This window comes from Myotis nattereri, assembly GCF_964212035.1.
Source record: "Myotis nattereri genome assembly, chromosome: 1".
Classification (NCBI taxonomy): Eukaryota; Metazoa; Chordata; class Mammalia; order Chiroptera; family Vespertilionidae; genus Myotis; species Myotis nattereri.
The window spans coordinates 228,529,420-228,551,564 of NC_138075.1; the positions used below are offsets into that span (position 1 = coordinate 228,529,420).

General features: G+C 64.7%; 1 protein-coding gene across 1 annotated transcript in view; it reads left to right on the forward strand.

The window, feature by feature from the left end:
* Positions 1-228: 228 nt before the first annotated feature.
* SORCS2 (sortilin related VPS10 domain containing receptor 2) overlaps positions 229-22,145 on the forward strand; it is a gene marked incomplete at its 5' end in the record, with an annotated part of 231,331 nt that continues 209,414 nt past the window's right edge. The window contains one exon of the mRNA XM_081091849.1: positions 229-699. Coding sequence (XP_080947975.1) covers positions 229-699 — 471 coding nt within the window. The remainder of the gene's footprint in view (positions 700-22,145) is intronic.

Consider the following 22,145-nt stretch of genomic DNA (forward strand, 5'->3'; position numbering starts at 1 on the left):
CCCGGCGGCCCGCAGCTCCGGGCGCTCGCTCGGCGGGCGCGGGGCCGGCCGGCAGGTGGCGGTGCGCCCTCGGCGGCGCGCAGGCGGCGGGGAGCGGCGAGTCCCTCCTCCCGCGCCCTCCCCGCCCCGCTCCTTTCTCTGCTGCTCGCTCGCGCTCCCCCGCGCCCTCGGCTCTCGCGGCAGCGGTCTCCCTCGTCCGAGCCGCCCCGCCGCCACCCCTCTGCGCCCATGGCTCCCCGGGGGCCCCCGCGCACCCCGAGGGGCCCCGGCCCGGCCGCCGGAGCTCCAAGACCCGAGGCGCCGCCGCCGCCGCCGCGCTCCCCGCGCTCCCGGCCGCTCCTGCTGCTGCTGCTGCTGCTGCCGCTGCCGCCGGCCGCCTGCGGGGCGGCGGGGCGCTCCCCCGAGCCCGGGCGCCGGGGTCCCCCCGTCCAGCTGACTCGGTCCCCGCCGCGCCCTCTCGCGGGGCGAGCCCTGCCCGGTGGCGGCGAAGACGGGCAGGAGCGCGGCGACCCGCGTCCCGCTCCCGGTCCCGGCGAGGACCGAGCCCCCGCCGCGGGCCAGGGGCGCTGGGTGCGGGCGGCGCCGGGAGCCGGAGCGACTTCGCGGGCGCACGTCTCGCTCACCAGCTCGTCGTTCGTGCTCAAGGGAGACGCGACGCACAACCAGGCGATGGTGCACTGGACGGGCGAGAACAGCAGCGTAAGTGACCTCTGCGCGCCCGGGGTCCCCGCCCCGACACCTTGGAGCCCCCCACTTCCGGGCCGCCCGGCGGTCACCTGGGCGTTCCTGCTACTTGGGGACGCGATCGGAGGCTCCCCTGCTGGCCTCCGGCCACCGGTTACTTGGGGAGAGGGGGCGCATTGCCGCAGATTCCTGGGATCCGGGCCCCCCGCGGGGCGCCCCCGGGCCAGTAGGGTATCCCCCAACTCGGTGTTGCGCCTCCGTCGCCGTCAGCCTCCACCTCCCCGCTCAGCGGCGCGTTCTGGGATTTGGCTCCAGCACCTCCTCCGCCTGGTCAGCCTGGGACCTGCTCAGGGCACTCTGCGGGCTCCCGGGCTTTCCTGGTCAGCTTGGCGCCCGATTCTGGGGCCACCCCTCTCCCCGGTTACCCTCGTGTGACCCGCGGCTACCCTGAGGTCTGGCTGTGGGATGCATTTGGCCCAGGGACCTGGGTACCCACTGAGCAGGTGCCCCCCTTGCTCTGTACCTGCGTCTGCAAACTCCCCTCCACCCCGCCCCCACTGTGGGCCCTGCCACGGTGGCCCCCTCCCTCTGGAAGTTCAGCAGACACCCCTTCACTTCTTCCCCACGGCCACTCCTGCTGGGGTCCCCTGTGCCTCCCCCACCAGCGCAGAGGTTCCCCATCCTTTTTGGAGATGTCCTCAGGACTTGGGGATCCCCTTGTTTTCTTCCCTCCCCCCTGGGAAGCTGATGGTCACGCTGGAGTCCCCTCCAGGCAGCCCTGGGGGTCATTACAGCTTGAAGAGGAGGGTGGTGCCGGGAGGTGGCAGCTGTTTGCGTGTGTGCATGTGCATGTGTGTGTGCATGTGCATGTGTGTGCGTGTGCACGTGTGTTTGTGTATGGCTGGTTGTATGGGGAGGGGACGTGTCAATCTCTGCCCACTGATGTTCACGGGGTCTCCCCAGTGGCTGACTCCCAACTCTCATCCTTGACCACTGCTCCCCAAAGTTCCGAGGAGGCTGCCTAGGGTGGGACCCCTGCATGCTCTGGGGGGGCACCTGCCTGGGTGCTTCTCTCTCCAGGAAAGGGCTCTAACCCCAGCTACGTGGCACTTCCCCCTCCCCCTTGGTGAGGGCTCTGCTGGGGGCAGCGGATGAGCATGTTGGGGGCACCTGATGGGCCTGGCTGCTCGAGGGCCGGGCTCTGCCCACCCCCGTCTCCGCCACCTGCCAGGGCTGCCTACGGGGACCCCCAGTCTCTGAGGTTTGACTAGAACCCCTGGGAGGGGTTGCGGAGCTGACTTCCTGGGTCCACCGGGCAGCAGGGGCAGCGGGTTTCTTAGGGGGTGCTTCACGGAGGGGAGCAGGCACCCCCTCCCCACCTGCATCTTGAGAGGAGTCACCGGCCGGCTGTGCAGTGGGGCCCAGCCCTTCGCTCCCCCAGGGCTGGAGGACCAGCCGTGCTGCGCCCTGGGCTGTAATTTCCCGAGTGAGAGGTAACCAGGCCAGTGACTCAAAAGGACAAATAGACCTGGAGGCCATGCTGTGGGGCCAGACGCTCAGCCAAGCCCCCCCCCCCCCCCCCAGTGTGGGCCCAGCGGCTTCCTGCAGTCCCTTCCCCACTTTAGCTTCGTGAAGGGAAGGGGGGTGAAAGAGGGAAGAGAGAGAGACACCGAGGGGTGCAGACCCAGCCCCGCGGTGGGCCCAGTGCCTCAGGACTCCCCGTCACCTAGCGCCCCCCCTGCCCCCCTCCCCCAGCCCCGCCCATTCTGAGCAGGGAGCCTGAGGCTGGTGGCTTCCCTGGAGAGAGTGAGGAGGGGCTGGGGCCAGTGGGCTGGGGTACAGGGGTACTGGGAAGTTCCCTGAAGGGCAGGCCATCTGTGGCTCCGGGAGAAGTGATGCTGTGAGTCTCAGCTGGGGAAACAGCAGGGCCGGGAGCTGGAACCGGCGTGTGCAACCATTTTCCTAACCATTGTTTCTCCGTGTTTCCCGGCCCACGATGCCCTCTCCCCCCTTCTCCGCCGCAGCCACCGGCCTAAGGCCTGGGCTCCCCACTTGGTGCCACCTCGCTTGAAACCACCGGCGCCCAAAGCTACAACCCGCAGGACACGCACTTGAGGCCAGTTTGCTGACAGAATCTCCTAAATGTTCGGTCCCCGCCTGGTCCAGGCCCTGAGCCCGGGGAAGCCCGCTCCGCAGACGGCTCCCGGAGCCGGGACGGGGTTTGCCTGACCACGTCCGTCCTTTTCCAAAATGTTAAAAGGCATTTGGTGGGAGGGATAGACTTTCTCAGATGGTGCTTAGAGCACCCGCAAAGGGCCCCCCCCCCCCAAAGGCCGCGAGGCTGCAGCGGGAACCCGTGCGCTTCCCTCCCAGGCAGCGCCCCCTCCGGGAGGCGTGGGAGGGACTCGCTGGGAAGCGGCCGCTGCCTTTGTGCCCGCCTTTAGCTGTAGGAACAGAGTGTTACTGTGAAATGGATGTTTCATGGAAGCTGCCGGCGTGGCCTTTGATGGATGGAGTGGCTGGTGCAGGGCTCCGGGGCTGTGTCCTGAGCTGCCCTGGGGCGGAGAGGTGACTGGAAGGTGGAGAGAGCGCTGGTCTCTGCCTCTGGGGTCGTGGCCTCCAGCTACCCCAGTGAGACTGCTGGGCCCGTCCCAATTTAACTGTTTCTGGGAAATCACGTCTTCTTATGCTTATTTTATTTTATTATTTATTTATTTACTTATTTTTAAATACTTTTTATTGATTTCAGAGAGGAAGGGAGAGGGAGAGAGAGTCACTGATCGGCTGCCTCCTGCACGCTCCCCACTGGGGATCGAGCCCGCAACCCGTGCCTGTGCCCTGACCGGGAATCGAACCCGGGACCCTTCAGTCTGCTGGCCGACGCTCTATCTATCCGCCGACCCACACGGGCCAGGGCTGTTACGCTTATTTTAGATACAGCTCACCTGCGGGCATCCCCTGAAGGCACTAGAGCTTTGATGGACTTGAAAGTGAGCTTGCAGCCGTGCAGCCAGGCCCTCATCAGGAGACCAGCCTCCCCCCACCTCACTGCCTGCATCTGCTCGGCGCTGCGTCCACAGGACTGGGAGGTCGAGGGGGTTGTGAGCAGAGATGGTTCCGAGCTGATTATCCGAGGTCTCTTCTCCGGGGTCTGGGGAACCCGGAGAGCCAGAGCGCCGATCGGGAGCACGGAGCCCTGAAGGTGAGCAGGGGCACGACGCCTGCTGGTGACCAGCCCTGAGGGCCACCAACACCAGGTGCCATAGCCCGTGGGCTACAGCAGAAGTGCACCCCCCCACCCCCGCCCAGAGGCTGGGATCCGGGACCAGGTGCCGGCGGGGCGGCTCCTCCCTGTGTCCTCACGGGTCGTCCCTGTGTGTGTCCGTGTCCTCATCGCCTTTACTAATAAGGACACCAGTCCTCTTGGACCAGGGCCCGTCGCTATGACCTCACGTTGCCTCAGTTCTGCCTCTGAACAGCCCCATTCTGAGGCCTGGGGTTAGGATTGAGCGTATGGTTATCATGGGGGCACCGTTGGCCCGTAGCAGAGGGGAGGCGGCTCAGTTACCTCCGCACCCCTGAGCTTAGCACGCGGAGCTCAGAGGGGTCCGGTGGGGAGGAGGGTGGCCACGGACAGCCAGGACCCTCGAGTTGACGGCAGCTCCTACTGGCTGACCCTGCGGCTGGAGTGAGGGTGGAGGCGCGGGTGGTGGTGATTGGCGCTTAGTGAAGCTCCAGGGCTGCGGCCTGGGTGTGGGCACCGAGGCCCAGAGAGGCGAGGAGGCATCTGCCCAGGACCCCGGCTGGCGAGGGCGGGGTCGTGGAGCAAGACCTGTGGATGCTCAGAGAGGGGGTGATGCCTGGGCCGGGCCGGGGGGTGCGGAGGGAGAGAAGAGAGGGCCCGAGTCTGCGGTGAGGACAGGACAGGTGAGAAGAGGCCTCAAGCTAGCCCTCAAACCAGCTGCTTTCTAGAGGGCGTGAGGTGCTGGGGATACAGTGAGAGCAAAGCCCCTGTCCTGGTGAGACACTGGGTCTAGACCAGCGGTTCTCAACCTGTGGGTCGCGACCCCTTTGGCGGTCAAACGACCCTTTCACAGGGGTCGCCTGAGACCATCCTGCATATCAGATATTCACATTACGATTCATAACAGTAGCAACATGACAGTTATGAAGTAGCAACGAAAATAATGTTATGGTTGGGTCACAACATGAGGAACTGTATTTAAAGGGCCACTGGTCTAGATAGACTATCCGGCGCCCTGCGATTCTGCACCAGGGAAGTCAGGGAGGACTTCCTGGAGGAGGTGACGACCCATGGTAGAGTCGGCTGAGCAGGAGGTGGGGTGGTGAGAGGACGAAGGCCGAGGGGGAGGGAGAACCTGCAGCACTCTGGGCAGAGAAAGGACACGGCCATCCATCAGGAAGCCTGGCTCGGAGGCGTGAAGACAGCCCCGTTAATAAAGTTCCTGCCCACATTGCACAAATCTCCCTTTACTTTAATAAAGCGCCTGTTTAATTTGTGGCTGCGCGAGGGCTCCTGGGAGTGTTTTAAAGAGGCCATGAATTAGCACCGTTCTCCCGGGCGCCCCTTCGGGGTGGAGTGCGGCCGGCGCATGGGCCTTCGAAAGCACGGCCGTTATTTAAATTTTACTTTATTATAATTTGTCAGCGGCCGCGGAGCCTCCTGAGGCTGACATCAGGGCGTGAAGCGGGGGAGCCACGGAGTGAGCTGGGTAGGGCCGAGCGCCCCTGTGCCTGCTCCCTGTAGCCGTCTCCTCTCTCAGCCTCCAGCGTGCCAGTTACTTAGAGATCCTGGCAAGCGCCAGTGTAGCCCTCCCCTCCCAGTCCCAGGGCCGCATGGGAGCGTCATGGAGTGCCAGGGGCGCTGGCGACCTGAGGAGCCGTCCAGGGCCACCGCCCCCGGGTGTGGCACCCTGGCTCTGCCCTGGGGACAGCAGGGCCTCCCTTTCTCACATTCGGGATCTGTCCGGCCTGCTCTGGCTGCAGGGGCCTGGGGCGGGGGGGACCCTTTGAAAGCCTCCTGTGGGTGTGAACTTGGCTTCCGGCGTGAATGTGAACCGCCCCAGGGCTTGTACACACACACACACACACACACACACACACACACACACACACACGCTCCCGGCCAGACGGTGGCTGCCAGCGGGTAGCCCGCCAGGGGCAGCAGGAGCTTCGCCTCTGGTTAAGCCACGGTCGGGGCACCTCCCAGAGCACAGGGCATGCTCTCCCTCTGTGTCCCTCTGAGCCCCGTTTGCCATTTTAGAAATTTCATGGGGCCCTTGCATGTGAGCGCTCACCGGAGAGCTGAGAAAATGTCAGCTCCGATGTTCTTTTGAGGTTAGAGAAGTTCCCTCTATTTTGCATTTCAGTGGCAGCCAGCTCCTGTGTTTGCACAGAAAATGACAATCATTTAATTAGTTTCTTCTCACACCAGCTTGAAGATCTCAAAATAACAGCACTCTCCTTCCTCAGTCATTTTCATGCAAAAGCAGATAATTTCTTGCAACAAGGCGCTTGCCCGGCTCCGGCAGGGCCCAAGCAGGGCCCAGCTCCCAAGGCCACTGTCGGGGTGAAGGTGGGGGGTCAGGGGGCGGCGCTGTTCGCATCCGTTTCAACTCAGAGGGTGTTGGTGAGGCCTGCGCCTGCGTGTTTCTGCAGCGTCCGTCGCAGCGATAGCATCTCCCAGGCTCGGCCGGAGGTGGCATTTGCCAGGGTCCCCTCGAGGCTCCTGCCTCTGGCGCCACTTTCTCTCACAATAGCAGGTCTCGGCATTTCCACGCGTGGTGCCCCGACCCCGGCGGTAGCCACGGGGCCGTTCACGCGCCCCCTGCTGAGCACGCACGTCACTCTCACCCCAGTCAGCTCTGGAAACAGCCCTGCAAAGTGGAGGCGGCTCTTGTCTTCCCAGACGGGCACGTTCCTGCGCCCGGGGCCGCCTGAGCCACGCCGAGGGCCCGCATCGTGCTGCGAGTTCCCGCACTCTGAGCCCAGCGCGTGTTTTGTAGCGCAAGAGATTTTTTTATACCTTTTTTTTTTTTTTAGAATATATTTTTTATTGATCTCAGAGAGGAAGGGAGAGGGAGAGAGAAACATCAGTGATGAGAATCATTGATCGGCTGCCTCCTGCACGCCCCACACGGTTGGAGCCCACAACCCGGGCCTGTGCCCTGACGGGGAATTGAACCGGGACCTCCTGGTCCATAGGTCAGCGCTCCACCACTGGGCCCCACTGGCCGGGTTTATACTTCTTTATTGTTCTTAATTGTGGGGAAACACCAATCACGTGAGTTTCCATAGTTAGGTGCCCAGGTCCGGCGCGTTAGGCACATTCACACTGTCGCTCAGCCGTGACCACCACCATCTCCAGAGCTTCCCGTCGTCCCAAACTGACACTCTGTCCCCATCACACACTCACTCGCATCCCCTCCGCCAGCACCCCCCTCCCCCGCGCCCACCGTCTACTTTCCGTCTTTACGAAGGTGACTCCTCTAGGGCCCGCACATCAGTGGACCCTCCAGGGTCTGTCCTGTTGCGTCGGCTTATCTCACTGAGCGGAGTGTCCTCAGGGTTCGTCCCAGCTGTGGCACGTGCCAGATGTCCTTCGGGAGGACCAGATGTTTGCTGTCCGTCCGTCCCTCCGTCCGTGGCCACGTGGCTGCCCCCGCCCCTCGGCGTTGTGAGATGCTACGGAGCCTCGATGCCCAAAGACCGGCCAGGTCCCTGCGCTCCGCCCCGTGGGCTGTGCCGGAAGCAGGTTGCTGGGCCTGTGGCTGCGGCCTGCGTTCATTTTCTGATGGAGCCCGAGGTCTTAGCCACGCAGAACTCACTGTGTCTGCCTTGAGCTTCGCCGCTTGCCGGTGAGTTGCAGGGTTGCCACCCCCAAAGAAACCCACCGCCGTGGGCTCGGAGGAGGAAGATCAGGCGTGAAAGATGGTGCTGGCCCGCGGGGGTGGCTCAGCGGTTGAGCATTGACCCGGAATCAAGAGGTCACCGGTGCGCTTCCCAGTCAGGACGGGCACAGGGCCGGGATGGGGGCTCGATCCCCAGCAGGGGTGCGTGTAGGAGGCAGCCGATCCAGGATGTTTCTCTCTCATCGAAGTTTCTGTCTCTCTATCCCTCTCCCTTCCTCTCTCTCTTACAACCAATAAAAACGTTAAAAGAAAAAGGTGGTCTCCCACCTACCGAGGGGCAGTGTGAGACCGGACGAGGGAGCCACTTCTGTTTCTGTTTTCTTCTAACGCCTGGTGCCGGGGTCCAACCCCAGCGGGTCCAGGGGTCCCCAAAGGTGTGGACGGAGTCGGCGAAGAAGGAATGACATGGAGACAGCGTTCAGTTGATCAGCAGCCTAGCCAGGATCTCCAGCCAGGACCTCCAGCCAAGTTCTGGTCTGGATCTCCAGAGAGGTTCTGCTTAGGATCTCCAGCCAGGGTCTGTGTCCATGTTCTCTTGCTAGGTTCTCCAGATTCTCCAGCCAGGTTCTGTAGCCATGTTCCCTCGCTAGGTTCTCCAGTCAGGTTCTGTCCAGGTTCTCCAGCCAGGTTCAGTCACCAGGTTCTAGTCAGGTTCTCTTGCCAATTTCTGTAGTCAGGTTCAGTCCAGGATCTTTTGCCATGTTCTCTCCAGCGAAGTTCTTCTGTCTGTAGGTTCTGTGTAGGTTCTGTGCCTAGGTTCTGTCTCTCTCTCTGTCTCCTTACATCTGTATTTATACCAGTTGATTCCAATCCTATCAATCTCTATTTCAAAGGTTAGGGCGTTTCTTATCTCCATTCCAGGGAGTAAGGATTATGTAGCTTAAGCATGATTGTTTGTAGTTAAAGTGATTAACTACCCGCCTGGCACTTAGTTTAAGGAGTTTCATCCCCTCCCTAACTTCAGGGAAAAATCCCTACCTGGGGAAACAACCTTTCTCAGAGAGGAGACCTTGGTTAAAACACGTAGTGCCAAGAAGGTGAGCAAACATTTTAAGAACAGTATGCCATATATGCCAGGTCCTTTGAAACAGCAAGGATGGACCGGCTCCCGGCAGCCTGGATTCTGCCGCGTGTGACCCCAGGGAGGGGCTGTCGTTCAGAGCCCAGGAGGCCGGGAACCAGAAACAGGTGGGAGGGTCCGGCGCCTGGCGGTCAGGAGCCTGGCCAGTCAGTCGGGAGCCTGGCCGGTCAGTTGGGAGCCTGGCCGGTCATTCGGGAGCCTGGCAGTCAGTCGGGAGCCTGGAGGTCAGTTGGGAGCCTGGCCGGTCAGTCGGGAGCCTGGAGGTCAGTCGGGAGCCTGGCTGGTCAGTTGGGAGCCCGGCGGTCAGTTGGGAGCCTGGAGGTCAGTCGGCAGCCTGGCCGGTCAGTCGGGAGGCTGGAGGTCAGTTGGGAGCCTGGAGTTCAGTCGGGAGCCTGGAGGTCAGTCGGGAGCCCGGCGGTCAGTCGGGAGCCTGGCCGGTCAGTTGGGAGCCCGGCGGTCATTCGGGAGCCCGGCGGTCAGTCGGGAGCCTCTCCGGTCAGTTGGGAGCCTGGAGGTCAGTCGGGAGCCTGGAGGTCAGTCGGGAGCCTGGAGGTCAGTCGGGAGCCCGGCAGTTAGTCGGGAGCCTGGAGGTCAGTCAGGAGCCTGGCGGTCAGTCGGGAGCCCGGTGGTCAGTTGGGAGCCTGGAGGTCAGTTGGGAGCCTGGCCGGTCAGTTGGGAGCCTGGCGGTCAGTCGGGAGCCTGGCCGGTCAGTTGGGAGCCTGGAGGTCAGTCGGGAGCCTGGCGGTCAGTCAGGAGCCTGGCCGGTCAGTTGGGAGCCTGGCGGTCAGTCGGGAGGCTGGAGGTCAGTTGGGAGCCTGGAGGTCAGTCGGGAGCCTGGCGGTCAGTCAGGAGCCTGGCCGGTCAGTCGGGAGCCCGGCGGTCAGTCGGGAGCCCGGCGGTCAGTTGGGAGCCTGGAGGTCAGTCGGGAGCCTGGCCGGTCAGTTGGGAGCCTGGCCGGTCAGTTGGGAGCTGGCCCAGGTGGAGCAGGAGGAAGCCCCCCACAAGCCCTGCCTTCCCTGAGGTGGGCAGTTTGCCTTTCAAGTCCAAGCGCTTGGCCTCCTGCTGCTCTTGGGCACCTCCCCCATCGGCTGCCCGCTGACCGGGTGAGCCGTTGTTCTCACTACGTGGTCCCGCTCTCCGCGTTCTGTTCACTCAGAACCACCTAGGCCATCGGCGCCTCGTTCGGACTCGTCCTCTGGCCGTTGGGTGGGTGGGCGCCCGGGGTTGACTTGGTTCCTGTGTCGGTCGGTTCTTTGTCTGTGATGCGAGGTGGGCCCGGCTCCAAGGACTCCAGCCTGGCACAGGGGTCCTGCTCTCGGTGCCACAGAGCCCCCCACCCCCAAGGCTGGAGAAGCCCACGGGACTGCGTCAGGATGTAGCTTTCATAATAAGCATAAGATAAAATGCATAGGATGACAGGGCAGCCAGGCCTGTGGCAGTGAAGTTCCCAGGTTTTAAGAGGAATTTCTTTACTGACGCGCCGGGAGCCAGCAGCAGGCCGAGTCACGTGGGTAGAAATAACGGTAACACCAGTGGCTGTGGCCGTGGACAGGAGGGGAGACAGAGAGACCCGTGGGGATGGTTTCTCTTTCCCGACACCCCAGCCCCCCATGTCCTGGCTCCCTGAGCACCTCCGTGGTCCCCAAGGCTCCTGAGGGTGTGGAGTCCAGGAGGGTGGGGTGTTTGTCTGGTCTCTGCTGGCCCCAAGCCTGGTGCTTAGCAGGTGCCCAGTAAACGTATCAGGGGAGTCCAGTGGGAGGGGACCCTGGTCCTGGGGGGCTGGGGGAGCTCAGAGGCCCCGCCCACTTCCTTTCCTGCCAGGACGCTGGAAAGACCCAGGTGGGACGGTAGGGGTAGGTCACCGGACGGTGGGTGCCGGCTGCGGCTCCCTGTGCCACTGCCTGCTGTTCGGAGCCCTAATTATCCCGCCCACCCGCCAGAGAGACGGACGGGAGGTCTGCTTCCCGCCCGTCGCGAGGCTGCCCTCGGTTCAGACGCTGGGGACCCACCGTGATGCCCGGGCAGCCAGGCCTCTGCGGGGGGGCGGGGGGGGGGTGCCTTCGAGGGCGCCGGGGCGCTCAGCCGTGAGAAACACGTTTCAAGGTGATGCAGAGGCTTTTAAAATGCAGCCCTGGCCCCAGCCTCACTTATAAAAACAAAACACACGGTTCTGCTGAGCTTTCCCACAAAGATAACCTCGCTGAGGGCTGAGCACGGAGAGCAGGGGGGGCGGGGTCTGGGGGCGGCGCTCACTCTGTTCCTCCTCCCAGGGGAGTCGCAGGTCTGGCATCGCCCCCCCCCCCCCCGCCCCGGGAGCCCCGAACGTGGCCTTGTCTGTCACCTTGGCTCTGGGCGGCGAATGTCTTCACAGTCACATCAGCGTTTCCTTTGGGTGATGTGACCGGAGCCGTGCTCTGGAGGCGGTGGCTGGGGGGTTGCAGCCTGCCCTCACCCCGGCACCCCCACGCTCCCTCCCGGGGCCTGGGCTGAGCGCCCGGTCGGGGCCCCGCTCGCGCCCTGGGGTGCTGTGTCCACCTGGCGAGAGGGCCCGGCTCCTGGAGGTTGGGGGGATTCCGCTGGGCTGCTCCCGGCCCTGCTGCGCCTCAGGTTCCTCGGCCCTGGAGGCTCGCAGGCCCTGCCCCTGCCCGCCCAGGTCAGGGTGGAGCCAGGGAAGGTGTGGACCCGGCGAGCTCAGCCTGTCCCCCAGGCTCTCAAACTCAGGAATTGGGGGGTGGGGGCAGCTTCTCAGTCGGGAAGACTGCAGTCCCTGCCGGTCAGAAGTTGCTTTTCTTTCTTTTTTTCTTAAATACACTTTTATTTACTTCAGAGAGGAAGGGAGGGAGAGCGAGAACCATCAATGATGAGAGAATCATCCATCAGCTGCCTCCTGCACGCCCCACACCAGGGACTGAGCCTGCAGCCCGGGCTTGTGCCCTGACCGGGAATTGAACTGTGACCTCCTGGTTCCTAGGTCGGTGCTCAGCCACGGAGCCACAGCGGCCGGGCCGGGCCCCTGGCTGACACGCAGGCACCATCCGTGAGTGGGAGCGTCTCCAGGCCGCTGTTTCCTGCTCCTGAGCGCCCGGTGGTTTCAGGGAGGACCGGGTGCCAGGTGCCCCTCACCCGCGAGCCCCGGAGCTCATGACGCCCACGGGGCTGGGCCCAGGCTTGTCGGCCCCCAGGACGGTTCAGAGAGGGTGTGGAGTGGGCGTCTGTTCCTTCTGCAGCAGATTCCCTCCTGGGAGCCTGGGCGGGACCCTCCACCAGCTGGGAGGGTGACGGGTCGGGCAGGCGGGGAGGGGGGAGCCAGGGTTTTCGTGAGCTGGTGGTCAGGGATCGAGCCCGCAACCTGGGCATGTGCCCTGACGGAATTGAACCGCGATCTCCTGGTTCATAGGTCGATGCTCAGCCACTGAGCCGCACTGGCCGGGCGGTGAATGGAGTCTCCCGCGCAGCCCTGGCTGGCAGCTCCCGGGCTGGAGCGGCTCCCGGTGGTTTATCTCTCTGACCCTGAGCCGCGAGGTCGTGCAGGGAGCCCTGGGGGTGGGCTCCCTCTGCCAGGACTCCGCGTTGTTTTGGTGCCTCCGCCTCCAGCCCCAGCCTGGCCGTCTGGCAGGACTCGCGGGAGCAGGTGAGTCACAGACGGGCCTCTTCTTGTCTCCCGGGCGGGGAGCCAGCCTCCGCTCACAGCCCCTCTGCCAGGGGACAGCTGTCGGGGAGACGGCTCCTTCCGCACGCCACGTGGGCTCTGCTGTGTGAGTGCATCTCTGGGGGGAAGTCCCGCCAGAGACTCACAGGGTCTCTGAGTTCCTAGGGTGCTTTGCGGTCCCCCCCTGCCTCCCCCCTCCCCCCGTCCCCTGGGATTCCCTCCAGCCGTGGTGGCTGGAGACCACACAGGTGCATCTCTTACAGCTCTGGGGGTCGGGGGCCCCACGTCGGTGTCGCTGGCTAAGCCGAGTGGGGGTGGGGCAGGGCTGCAGCCTCTGGAGGCTCCGGTGGGGGGCGGGAGAGGGTCTGTCTCCTTTTCAGCTTCTAGGGGCGCCCGCATTCCTTGGCTCTCGCTGCATCGCCCCGAGCTCTGCTCCACCCTCACAGGGCCTTCCCCGCTGGGGGGTCCCTTCAAGGTGATACGTGCTTGGGCTGCGGGCACTGGGACGTGGGTATCTTTGGGGGCAGTTGTCACCCGCTGCCAGCCTCGCCTCTCACCAGCCTCCCCCTGGCCTCGGTACCGCAGCCCTGACCACTGCTCTCGGCCCCTCCCTCCCCTTCTCTCTCTGGCCTGGAACCTTCCGGCGTGGCCTCCTACCCTCCGGCCTCCCTGCTCTTGTTCCCACGTTGAGACCCCACACACGTCTCCCCCGGGACAAGCACACATAGCCCCTTAGCCTGATGCCGGGCCTTCCGTCCTTCCTGCGTCTCGACCAGCGTGGGGGGCCCCATGGTACCAACAGCCTTTCCCACGAGCTTACACGCTTTTACTGAGGATGAAAGTTTCAATCCGCCTGGAGGCGAAATTTGGCGCAGATGTTTATGGAGCATCTGGAATGGGAGGCGGCCCCGGGGTGGGGCCGGGGTGCGTGTGACTGCCAGGTGCCTGCGCCCAGGCCTCTGCCGCCAGGTTACTTACTATTTTGTCGTGTGCGGGTCTGTGTGTAGGACACGGGGTAAGTGAAGAAGGAAGGATGCCTCCGGGTAAACAATGGGAGGAAGAGAAGCCGCGAGGAGGCTCGGAGGGCGGGCGGGAGCCGCAAGGACCTTGGGGGGCCGCAGGGCTCACAGCGCTGCTGGGGTCTCGAATGGATGCCTGCTGTCCTGGGATGGCCATGGTTGAGCGGTTTGGGGGATGGTTGAGAGCCCGGGAGAAGGGACAGCTGTGCTGAGTGGGGGTCATGGTGACAGGCTCCCAGGCCTGCTCCCCACTGTTAGCTGAGTGACACCGGCAGGTCACCCCGCCCCCACCCCAGGCCGCTTGCCTGGGAGCCTGTGCGGGACACCAGGTGGGCCGAGCCGCTGGCCCGGGGCTGGGAGGGCGCTGCCCGGAGCAGAAGTCCATCTGGGAGGCATGTGAGCCTCGGACTTGGCTGAGACGGGCGGTGGATTAAACAGTTAAACCCAACTAGGAGGGTCTGTGCTCCTGATTGCACTTGGCCTCCGGGTCGGCCGGCCCCTCCCACGCGCTCTGTACGCGAATCCGGCGCCTCCTCTCGTGGCCCCAGGAAGGCGCGGTGGCCAGAAAGGAAATGACTTGCAGGTGGGGCCTATTTTTGCCGCGGCGGGGACCCCACTGTTAGTTACTGAGAAATCACACGAGGCTTTTTACCCTGAGAAGTTTTTGGGGGGCTCAGCTTTCCATAGATACTAACTATGGATATTAGCTTCGCCGCCCCCGCCCCCCGAAATCATTCCCTCCCAGGAGACGAAGGGCGTTGGAAACGCTGCGCCCGCTGAACACAGTGCACACCCTTCCCTCCGCCGCGGGAGGGAGGCGGGGTGGGGGATTTAGGGCGCCTGAGCCTGTGCTGTCTGTGACCGAAGGCTGGTTCCATCCTGCGCGTGTGCAAGACTCTGAGGCCAGCGGGGATCTGATGTCGAGGGTCCCCTTTAATACTGGGGACATGCGTGCTAGGAGGAACTGCGTCTCTAACCAGATACCCCTGCCCAGGTTCATGGCGGCAGACACACCCTGGGCTCCTGCGCATGCATTCGGGGTAGAACGTCAAGTCCCCCTGCGGCTCATCACCCGATCCTCCCGCCCCCCCCCCCCGCCCCCCGTCCCCCTGCCTCTGCCTCCTGCTGTGCCAGCTCACTCAGCGGCTGGGACCTGCTGGACCCCCACACCCCCCGTCTCAGAGCCTGTGTCCCCCAATTCCTTCTCACTTGGGGGACTCCTCCACAAAGCCTCCCGGCCACCTCCTTAGCTGTGGCCTCCGGTTCTCCACCCCCGCCTCCTGGTTATGCCCTTGATTACATTCTGCTGTTTGCTTCTGGTTGTCTTTTTGCCCGTGATTCTGTGTGTGCGTGCGTGTGTGCATGTGCATGTGCGTGTGCGTATGTGCATGTGTGTGTGTGTGTGTGTGTGTGTGTGAGAAATGGTGGTGACCCGAAGGCAGGGACATGTCAGACTACAGGGCCACGTCGAGTTTGAGGTGCCGCGTGTGACTGCCAGGTGCCGAAGTCCCAGAGACCGAGGGTCCTCTAACTTGGCTTTGGCATCTCTGCTGCCGGAGGTGGGGCCCAGGGACCCTGGTGGGACTGGCCGGGGCCCCGGGGGTGGCTAACCTGCCGCCACCTCCGAGAACCGCGTGGTGGGCCGGGGGTTGGGGGGATTGAGGAGTTCCCAGGGCAGACGCCCCGCGTGCAGGCAGGGGCAGCCCGGCCCCAGCGGCCACCCCTCCCCGTGCCTCCGCACCCCACTGGCGGTGACACTCCGCGTCCACGTGAACTAGGGCGCGCTGCGCTCCCGGGGCTGAAGCAGCCAGAGGCTTGTGGGGCGGATCTCAGGACTAGTTCCGCCCAAGGTGCTGGTTTAGGACACCAGCCCTCTGGCCGCCCAACGCGTGGCTCAGCGTTGTGGGAAGTGGGCTGAGGCTGTGGCAGCCGAGGGCCGGGTGCCCTGCGGCCAGGTGGTGGCAGCTCTGCTGGGGAGGCCGCCCTGTGGCAGCGGAGACCGAGGCTGCGGGACGGGAGGTGGCGGGGCCACCCTCTCCGGCTGCTGTTGGGGGTGCAGCACTGGGTCCAGGCCTGTCTGCGTCAGCTCAGCGTCCTAACCCCGGTCCCAGGCGCTGCAGAGCGGCCGGGGAATCCCTGCGGGAAGGAGCTGGGGGTGAAGGCCCGTTTCCCTAATTCCTGAAGCCAAGCAGGGCCTGGGCGAGTCCCAGGCAGAGCAAGACGTTGCTGCTCCTTCAGGTGACTTTCTGGAAATACCTTAGATTCTCCTGGCCCTGAATTCACAAGATTCAGCAGAAACCCAGACTCAGTGCTCCGGTGGGGGCGCCACCCACACTCACTTCAGACCTTGCAGGAGAAAGCTCACTTTGGCGGGAGGGGCGCTGTCTGGCTCAGAGCGAGGGGGGGGGACGGGGGGGGGGATTCTGTGCTGAGGCTCCACCCAGTGCTGTGGGGGGGCGTGTCCCCGCCTGGAGGGGCCTCCTGGGCTGCGTCCTGGGTGCCGCTCGGGCCGGGGTGTCTTCCCAGGCGCACACGTGGCCACTGCGCAGCGGGGACTGACTTGGGGTGTTTGTGTGAAATTTCCAACGAACTGTTGTAGCGCATCGCACGCTTACAGTCCTGTGTGTTCCCACGTTGCTAGAGAAAGTAAACGAGTAATTAAGTGACACCCACACAGTTTGGTGTGAAAAAGGGGTGATTTTTCAAAACGAAGGAATGCCCCGCGTTGTCGGAGGGGGAGGGGGCGTTAACAGGCAGGAAGCTGGCGAATAGATCGCCATGACTCCCGAGGGCAGAGGCCTCACCCATCTAACATCTAATCCGCGGACTTGCCTTCCTCCTGAGCTGGCCCCGCCCGGGGTCGACCAGATGTCCCCAAGTTCTCCTGGGCCAGTGTCGCCTTTGCTGATTTTTGCTTCTCCCCGAGTTGCTGACCGATGTCCTCGAGGCGTTTCCCCCAAGTGTTGGAGTGTCTAGTCTCCCGAGAGCACGTGTTATAAAGACAGCGGCCGGACCGCCTCGGGCGCCCTCAGCGTCTGCCTTCGGAGCCAGCGCTGCAGGTGCGGGCGCACACCCCCGGGAGAGCCTGTCCCAGGCCCTGTGGCCCGGGGAGTCGCGGGACTCTGTCCCCCTCAGTGCCCTCCCTTTCAAGCTGTCTGAGAGCGTGGTCGGAATTGGGGGCCGGTGAGCATCACCCCACGTTGCCTGCCGCTGAGCGGCCCATCGCTGTGGCGTGACGTCAGGACCGTGGCCTCACTGGCACCTGCCACGCACCAGGCAGCGTGCAGAGAGATGCCTTGTTGGGGGGGACCGTGCGTGTGCTGGTCCCGTGCTGGGAAGGGCAGAGACGGGCGCCCTGGCACCCTCTGTGGTCGGGAGCAGCGACTGGGGACAGCTGCAGTCTGCACTCCTGCACGTGGCGGCGGCCAGTCGGGGGCTGGCACTGGGCCCTGGAGGCTGCACAGATCCATTCTCTTCATGACATTTCGGCCGCCGCCTGCACGCCCCCCACTGGGGATCGAGCCTGCAACCCGGGCAAGTGCCCTGACTGGGAATCGAACGGTGACCTGGTTCATAGGTCGATGCTCAACCACTGCGCTCCACCGGGCGGGCAGGGGCTGTTTTTAAAACCCTGGTGAGACATCGGGGCCGTGGCTGGTGAACCCCCAAAGCCACCTCCCAGCCCAGGGGCCCCTGGCTCCTGAATAGGGGTATGCACTGTGGCAGACGCCGTGCACCATGACTGTCTCCCCGCCCCAGCCCTGGGGGGTGGCCATCACTCACCTCATTGGGGCCGAGGCCTGGGGAAGGCTTGTGTCCGTGTCCAAGGTCACAAGGCCCCCGGAGCAGAGTCTGCATTGGAACCCGGGGGCATCTGACCCCCAGCCCGGCCGCTCGGCCCCCGCGTGTCACCCCGGCAGAGGCTCCAGGCAGGTGGGGACAGAGCCGTGCTGGCTGCGGCACATGCCCCATAGCGCGTGGCTGGTGCGTCCTGTTTGCTGAAGGGTTAAATCCTGGTGTGTGTGTGTGTGTGTGTGTGTGTGTGTGTGTGTGTGTATGTGGGCAGCCCCAGGGGGAATGTTTGGGGATTTATCCCTAACAGGCGGGGGGAGGGCAGGGAGGGTGCAGGCGGGCCCTGCAGGCGCAGACAGCCAGCAGCCAGTCAAGATAAGGAAGAGCTGGGCCCGTCCCCCAGGCCCCTAATCCCGGGCCACCTGTCCCCCTCACAGGTCGGGGGTGGGCGGCAGAGACCCAGGGGCTCTGGTGGGCGGGGCCAGGCTCGCTCTGTCTGGGGGTGGGGGGACCACACCTCCCCGTCTTCAGGTCTCTTTATTGCCCAGATCACAGCATCCTCCCCAGGACACGCTCTTGGCCCTCACGGGTCAGGACTCTGGGGCTGAAAGAGCCGGCGAGGCGCACGGCCCGTGGACGGTGGTGGCGCCGTGATGAGCGTGCCCTCCCGGTTCACACACGTGACACACCTGCCTGGCCCACACGCAGGGCCCTGGCCGGGGCCCCCTGCGGGCGGAGGTTGGAGCTGGCACAGCACCTGTCCCCGGGGGAGCTCCTCGGGGTGCCGCCCGGAGCCTGGGCCCGTGGCTGGAGCTGGGACCCCAGAGCCGGTGAGCGAGTGAGCCGGTGTGCGGCCTCCTTGTCCCCCCACAGAACAGGGGGTGGGGGGCGCGGATTTATCCTTCCCATCGTCTCCCAGCCCCGCAGGGTCTCGGTCCCAAGCTCTTAATTAGCTTCCCTGCCAAGCCTGGCGGTCCGTGACCTTCAGCGCCCGCTCTGCTCCGACATTTCCATCGCCCTCGGTGACAGCCACGGGGTCCCGCGCGCCAGCTGCTGCCATTTCTGTGGAGGCCGCGTGCTGGGCCGACACCGCCTTCCCTCCATCCTGCCGGGAGCAGTGTGGGCCCACCCCTGGGCAGGGACACCGTGGGGCACCCCCATCTGCGGGCAAGCCCAGGGTGCTTGATCGAGCACAGTCAGCACCGACGGGTGGCCAGGCCCGGGGGTGGGGGGTGGAGGGGGAGGTCAGGCCTGGGCAAAGCTCTGCACGTCCGTGTCCGGGAGCGCTGTCCCAGGGACCCTGCCGTGTGCTGCGCTGAGACCCGGCGGGAGGCGCAGTGCGGACGGCCATAGCGGTTCCCCCCCAGCTTGCTGCCCCGCCCGCGCCCCTGTGGTTCTTCCCCGGACAGGTCAGTTGTCTGGATGACAGCCCCTCGGGGACACGCCTGCATCGTCCGCGTGCAGAGGGGACACGGGGGGGGGGGGGGGGCTGAGGGAGGCGCGGGGGGGCGGGTCTGGCCCGAGCGTGCAAGTCTGCAGAGCAGGAGGGGCATCCGGGCCCAGGAGAGCTGGGCACCCCCTGGTGGAGGCGCACAGACACGGCGCAGCCCCGGGAGGTGTGAGAGGCGCCAGGTGCTTGGCCTGCCGGAGAGGAGGCCCCCCAGGCACGAGAGCCGGTGGGGAAGGTCTGGGGACGGGCTGGGGGGGACGTGATTTGCAGAGGCCACGAGGGACCGTGGTGACGTGGAAATCCCTTCTCTGTGGCCTCCCAGTGGAGGAGAGCGTGCTGTGAACCCACCCGTGAGAAAACATGCACCTGTGCACATGCACATGCACACACACACGCGTCTGTCCACGCGGTGCAGGTGTGCAGTGGAGAACAGCGGAGGGGGATGACATGACGGAAAATGGGGGGCTGGCGTTTCAGGTGTGGTGGGAGAGGAGCACTCGCTGTCAAGGGGGGACCCAGCCATGGGGGGAGGGGCAGACAGCAAGTGCAAAGGCCCTGGGGCGGGAGCGAGGGGTGCGTGTTCCAGACCTTTCATCTCGCCCTGAGCTGGTCGTGCTGAGCAGTTTAACTGAGGCCTTACCTGTAACGCCATCTCCCCCCACCCACTTCCCCTTCTCCTGTCGCCCATCCCCCATCTCCCGTCTCCCTGGTGAGAAGCAGCGGCGAGTTTCCAGATGGAGGTCCCGACTCTGAGACCTGGGCGAGGGGGGCCGGGAGGTCTGGCGGTCCTGACGCAGCCGCCCTCGGGGCCTCTGCTGGGTGGGGGTGGTATTTTTAGCCGCCGCCGCAGGAGGCGTTTGGGCCTGGCGTGCAGCCGAGGGCGGAAATAGAAACGCGGGTTCTGACGAGCAGCAGATGGGGGCGACCTCCGTCTTGCTCCCCAGTGAATCTGCTTCAACCACATGGGCTGCGAAAAAAATAGGGGAACCTCTCCGCACGCCGGGAGCCCCAGCCGGGAGCCCTCCCGGCACATCTTCTTATTGAGAGTAGCCCCTCTGCCGGCACTGCCCGTCCGTCCACGGAGTGCCTGTCGGGCGGCGGCCACGACCCCCGCTCCCAAGGGGACCGCCTGCGTCTGTCCTCCTGACGTGCAGCCGGAGCCCCGGGGCTGGCCTGGGGTCTCACTCGGCTTCTAGTGCTTTCTGTCTTCGTTTATTTAGTCTGTTCAGCGTTTATTGAGTCGCCGCTGGGCACCGGGCATGCTGCTGTGAGGCCAGCGGGCACTGTGCCGCGCCCTGGAGTGTTCGTCCCGTCCAGCCCCTCGGAGCCTGTTGTCCCCGTAGAGGGACACGCCCAGCCCAGGGGCGTGCAGGGGCCAGCGGGGGGTGTGTAAGGGCGCAGCGGAGTGCTGGCCGGAGGGGGTGGCTGCACACCCCGAGAATCACACCTCTTTCTTCCTGGGGTCTCCTCTGCTTCTAAATTGGAGAGCGAACAAGGAAAGAACAGCTTTAAAGATGCTGATGGGCTGTGGCCCGAGGGTGTGGCTGCACGCCCAGCACTCGAGAGGAGAGCCATCTGATTTGGAAACAGGCCTCCCCCCGACCTTCCCCCCCAATCATCCCCCCCGACCGTCCTCCCCCACCGATCATTTCCCCCCCGCCCTCCCCCCCATGGCCCTTAGAAGCAGATTCCCGTTCAATCCTGGGGGGAATGGGGAGGCCACGTCCACAGAGCGGCATGAAATTATCATAATTGGCCTGTTCAGTGGGCCAGGTGCGCGCAGAAGCGTAAGTAATGGTTGAATTGATTTTGGGTGCGGGTGCTTGGAAACAGACCTAATTAGAGGAGGTGGTGGGGGCGGGAGGCCTCGTGTGGAGCGACCCCCCCTCCTTCCCCCGCCCCCGGGTGCCACAGGGCTTTGGATGCTGCCGTCACGCAGTTTATCTTGTTATTAAAAGTTCTTTGCTGTGGATGAAGTCAAACCCGGCTGAGTCGCTTCTTTTTAAGAAAATAGAGGCAAATGGCCACACTGCCCTGATGCTGGGCCCTGGGTGGGACAGCAGGGGGGCTCCCCTGGAGGCCGCACAGCCCACAGCTCTGTTGGCCACTGGGTGGCGCTGTCAGCCTGGAACAGCTTGGTTGCTGTGTGCATGTGTGCGTGTGTGTATGTATGTGTGCATGTGTGTGCACATAAGTGTGTGCGTGTGTGTGCACATAAGTGTGTGTGCACATAAGTGTGTGTGCACAGGGGGTGGGCAGGGGGAAGCTGGGCCTGGCGCCCTCTCAGGGAGGAGCACGTGTCTTCCCTGTGTGGGTGAGGAGGTGGGGTGACTAAGACAGCGCCCTCTGCTGTCTGGGTGTGGTGGTGCATTTGACTCCGGCTCCTGCATCCTCCCTGGGTGCGTGGCTCCCTCTCCCCAGCTCAGGCTGCACACCCCTCCCTGGGTTGGGGCTGAGGAGGCCGGCCCTCTGGGTCCTCCCTGGCTGAGTGCCCCGTTCCCCCTCCACCCCCACCGCCCACCCCCACGGTCGCAGCGTCCTCCTCCCGGGCCTCCTCGTGGCGGAGGGCAGCCCTCGCTGCTGGAGCTCCTTGCGCCGCGGGTCCGTGTGGCGTTCTCCAGGGGGACGCAGCTCCCTCCTGGTCCAGGGCAGGGTCCTTCTTGCCATCCCTCAGCCCAGCGGCCCCTCCCTCGCTCCAGGAGACCCTCTGTCGCCATGTCCCTCCCTCCTTCCTGTCCTCTCTGCGGCCATCGGTGCCCACACTCAGCCCAGCCTGCGCGCCCACTTGCAGGGCCGATGGGGACCCATTGGCAGCTCCTGGGCGTCTGCAGGGGATGGGGACAGCGACGGGGTCTGGGTGGGGCCGTGGCCATGCGGTGCCCCCACCTCCTTTGCCAAGGACGCCCTCCGCCAAGAACAGCTGCCCGAGGAGGGACAGGCCTGCCTGGGTCCCGCAGGGCCCGTGACGAGCCCCCAGTGACCCTCACAGAACGCGCTTCCTTCTCTCTCTCTCTCTCTCTCTCTCTCTCTCTCTCTCCTGATTGTTTGCCTGGAGGCCGTGGTTTTCCCTTTTGGGTCTTCCTGACCCACACCCCCCGATGGAGGTGGCCCCGGTTGCGGTCCCCCGCGGGCTGGCCCTCGGTGATGTCTCCGCTGGCCGCAGCCTCTGACAGCGAAGGAATTGGAGAGGACGCCTCCGCTGTAGGGACGCCTTCCCTGGGCGGGGCCGCTGCTTGGTCTCCGGGCAAGACCTGGTGCCCAGCGGGCGGAGGCGGCGGGGGTGGGGGGGGGGAGGGGATGAGAGGGGGGAACCCTTCGGGTGAGTGGAGAGCAGAGGCCAGCGAGACTCCGGAGAGACCACGCCGCCGTCGGCTGTTCGCAAAGAGCGACAGCCCTGCCCGTGACGGTCACAGCGATGCCGTCGTCTGACTGTTGGGGAAGATGGACGCCGCTCCAAACCTGTCGGACTCAAGGCCACCTCGTTGGTTCCCTCGTGGCGGTCGGACGGCAGCCGGGGGTCAGGAAGGGGTCTCCTGAC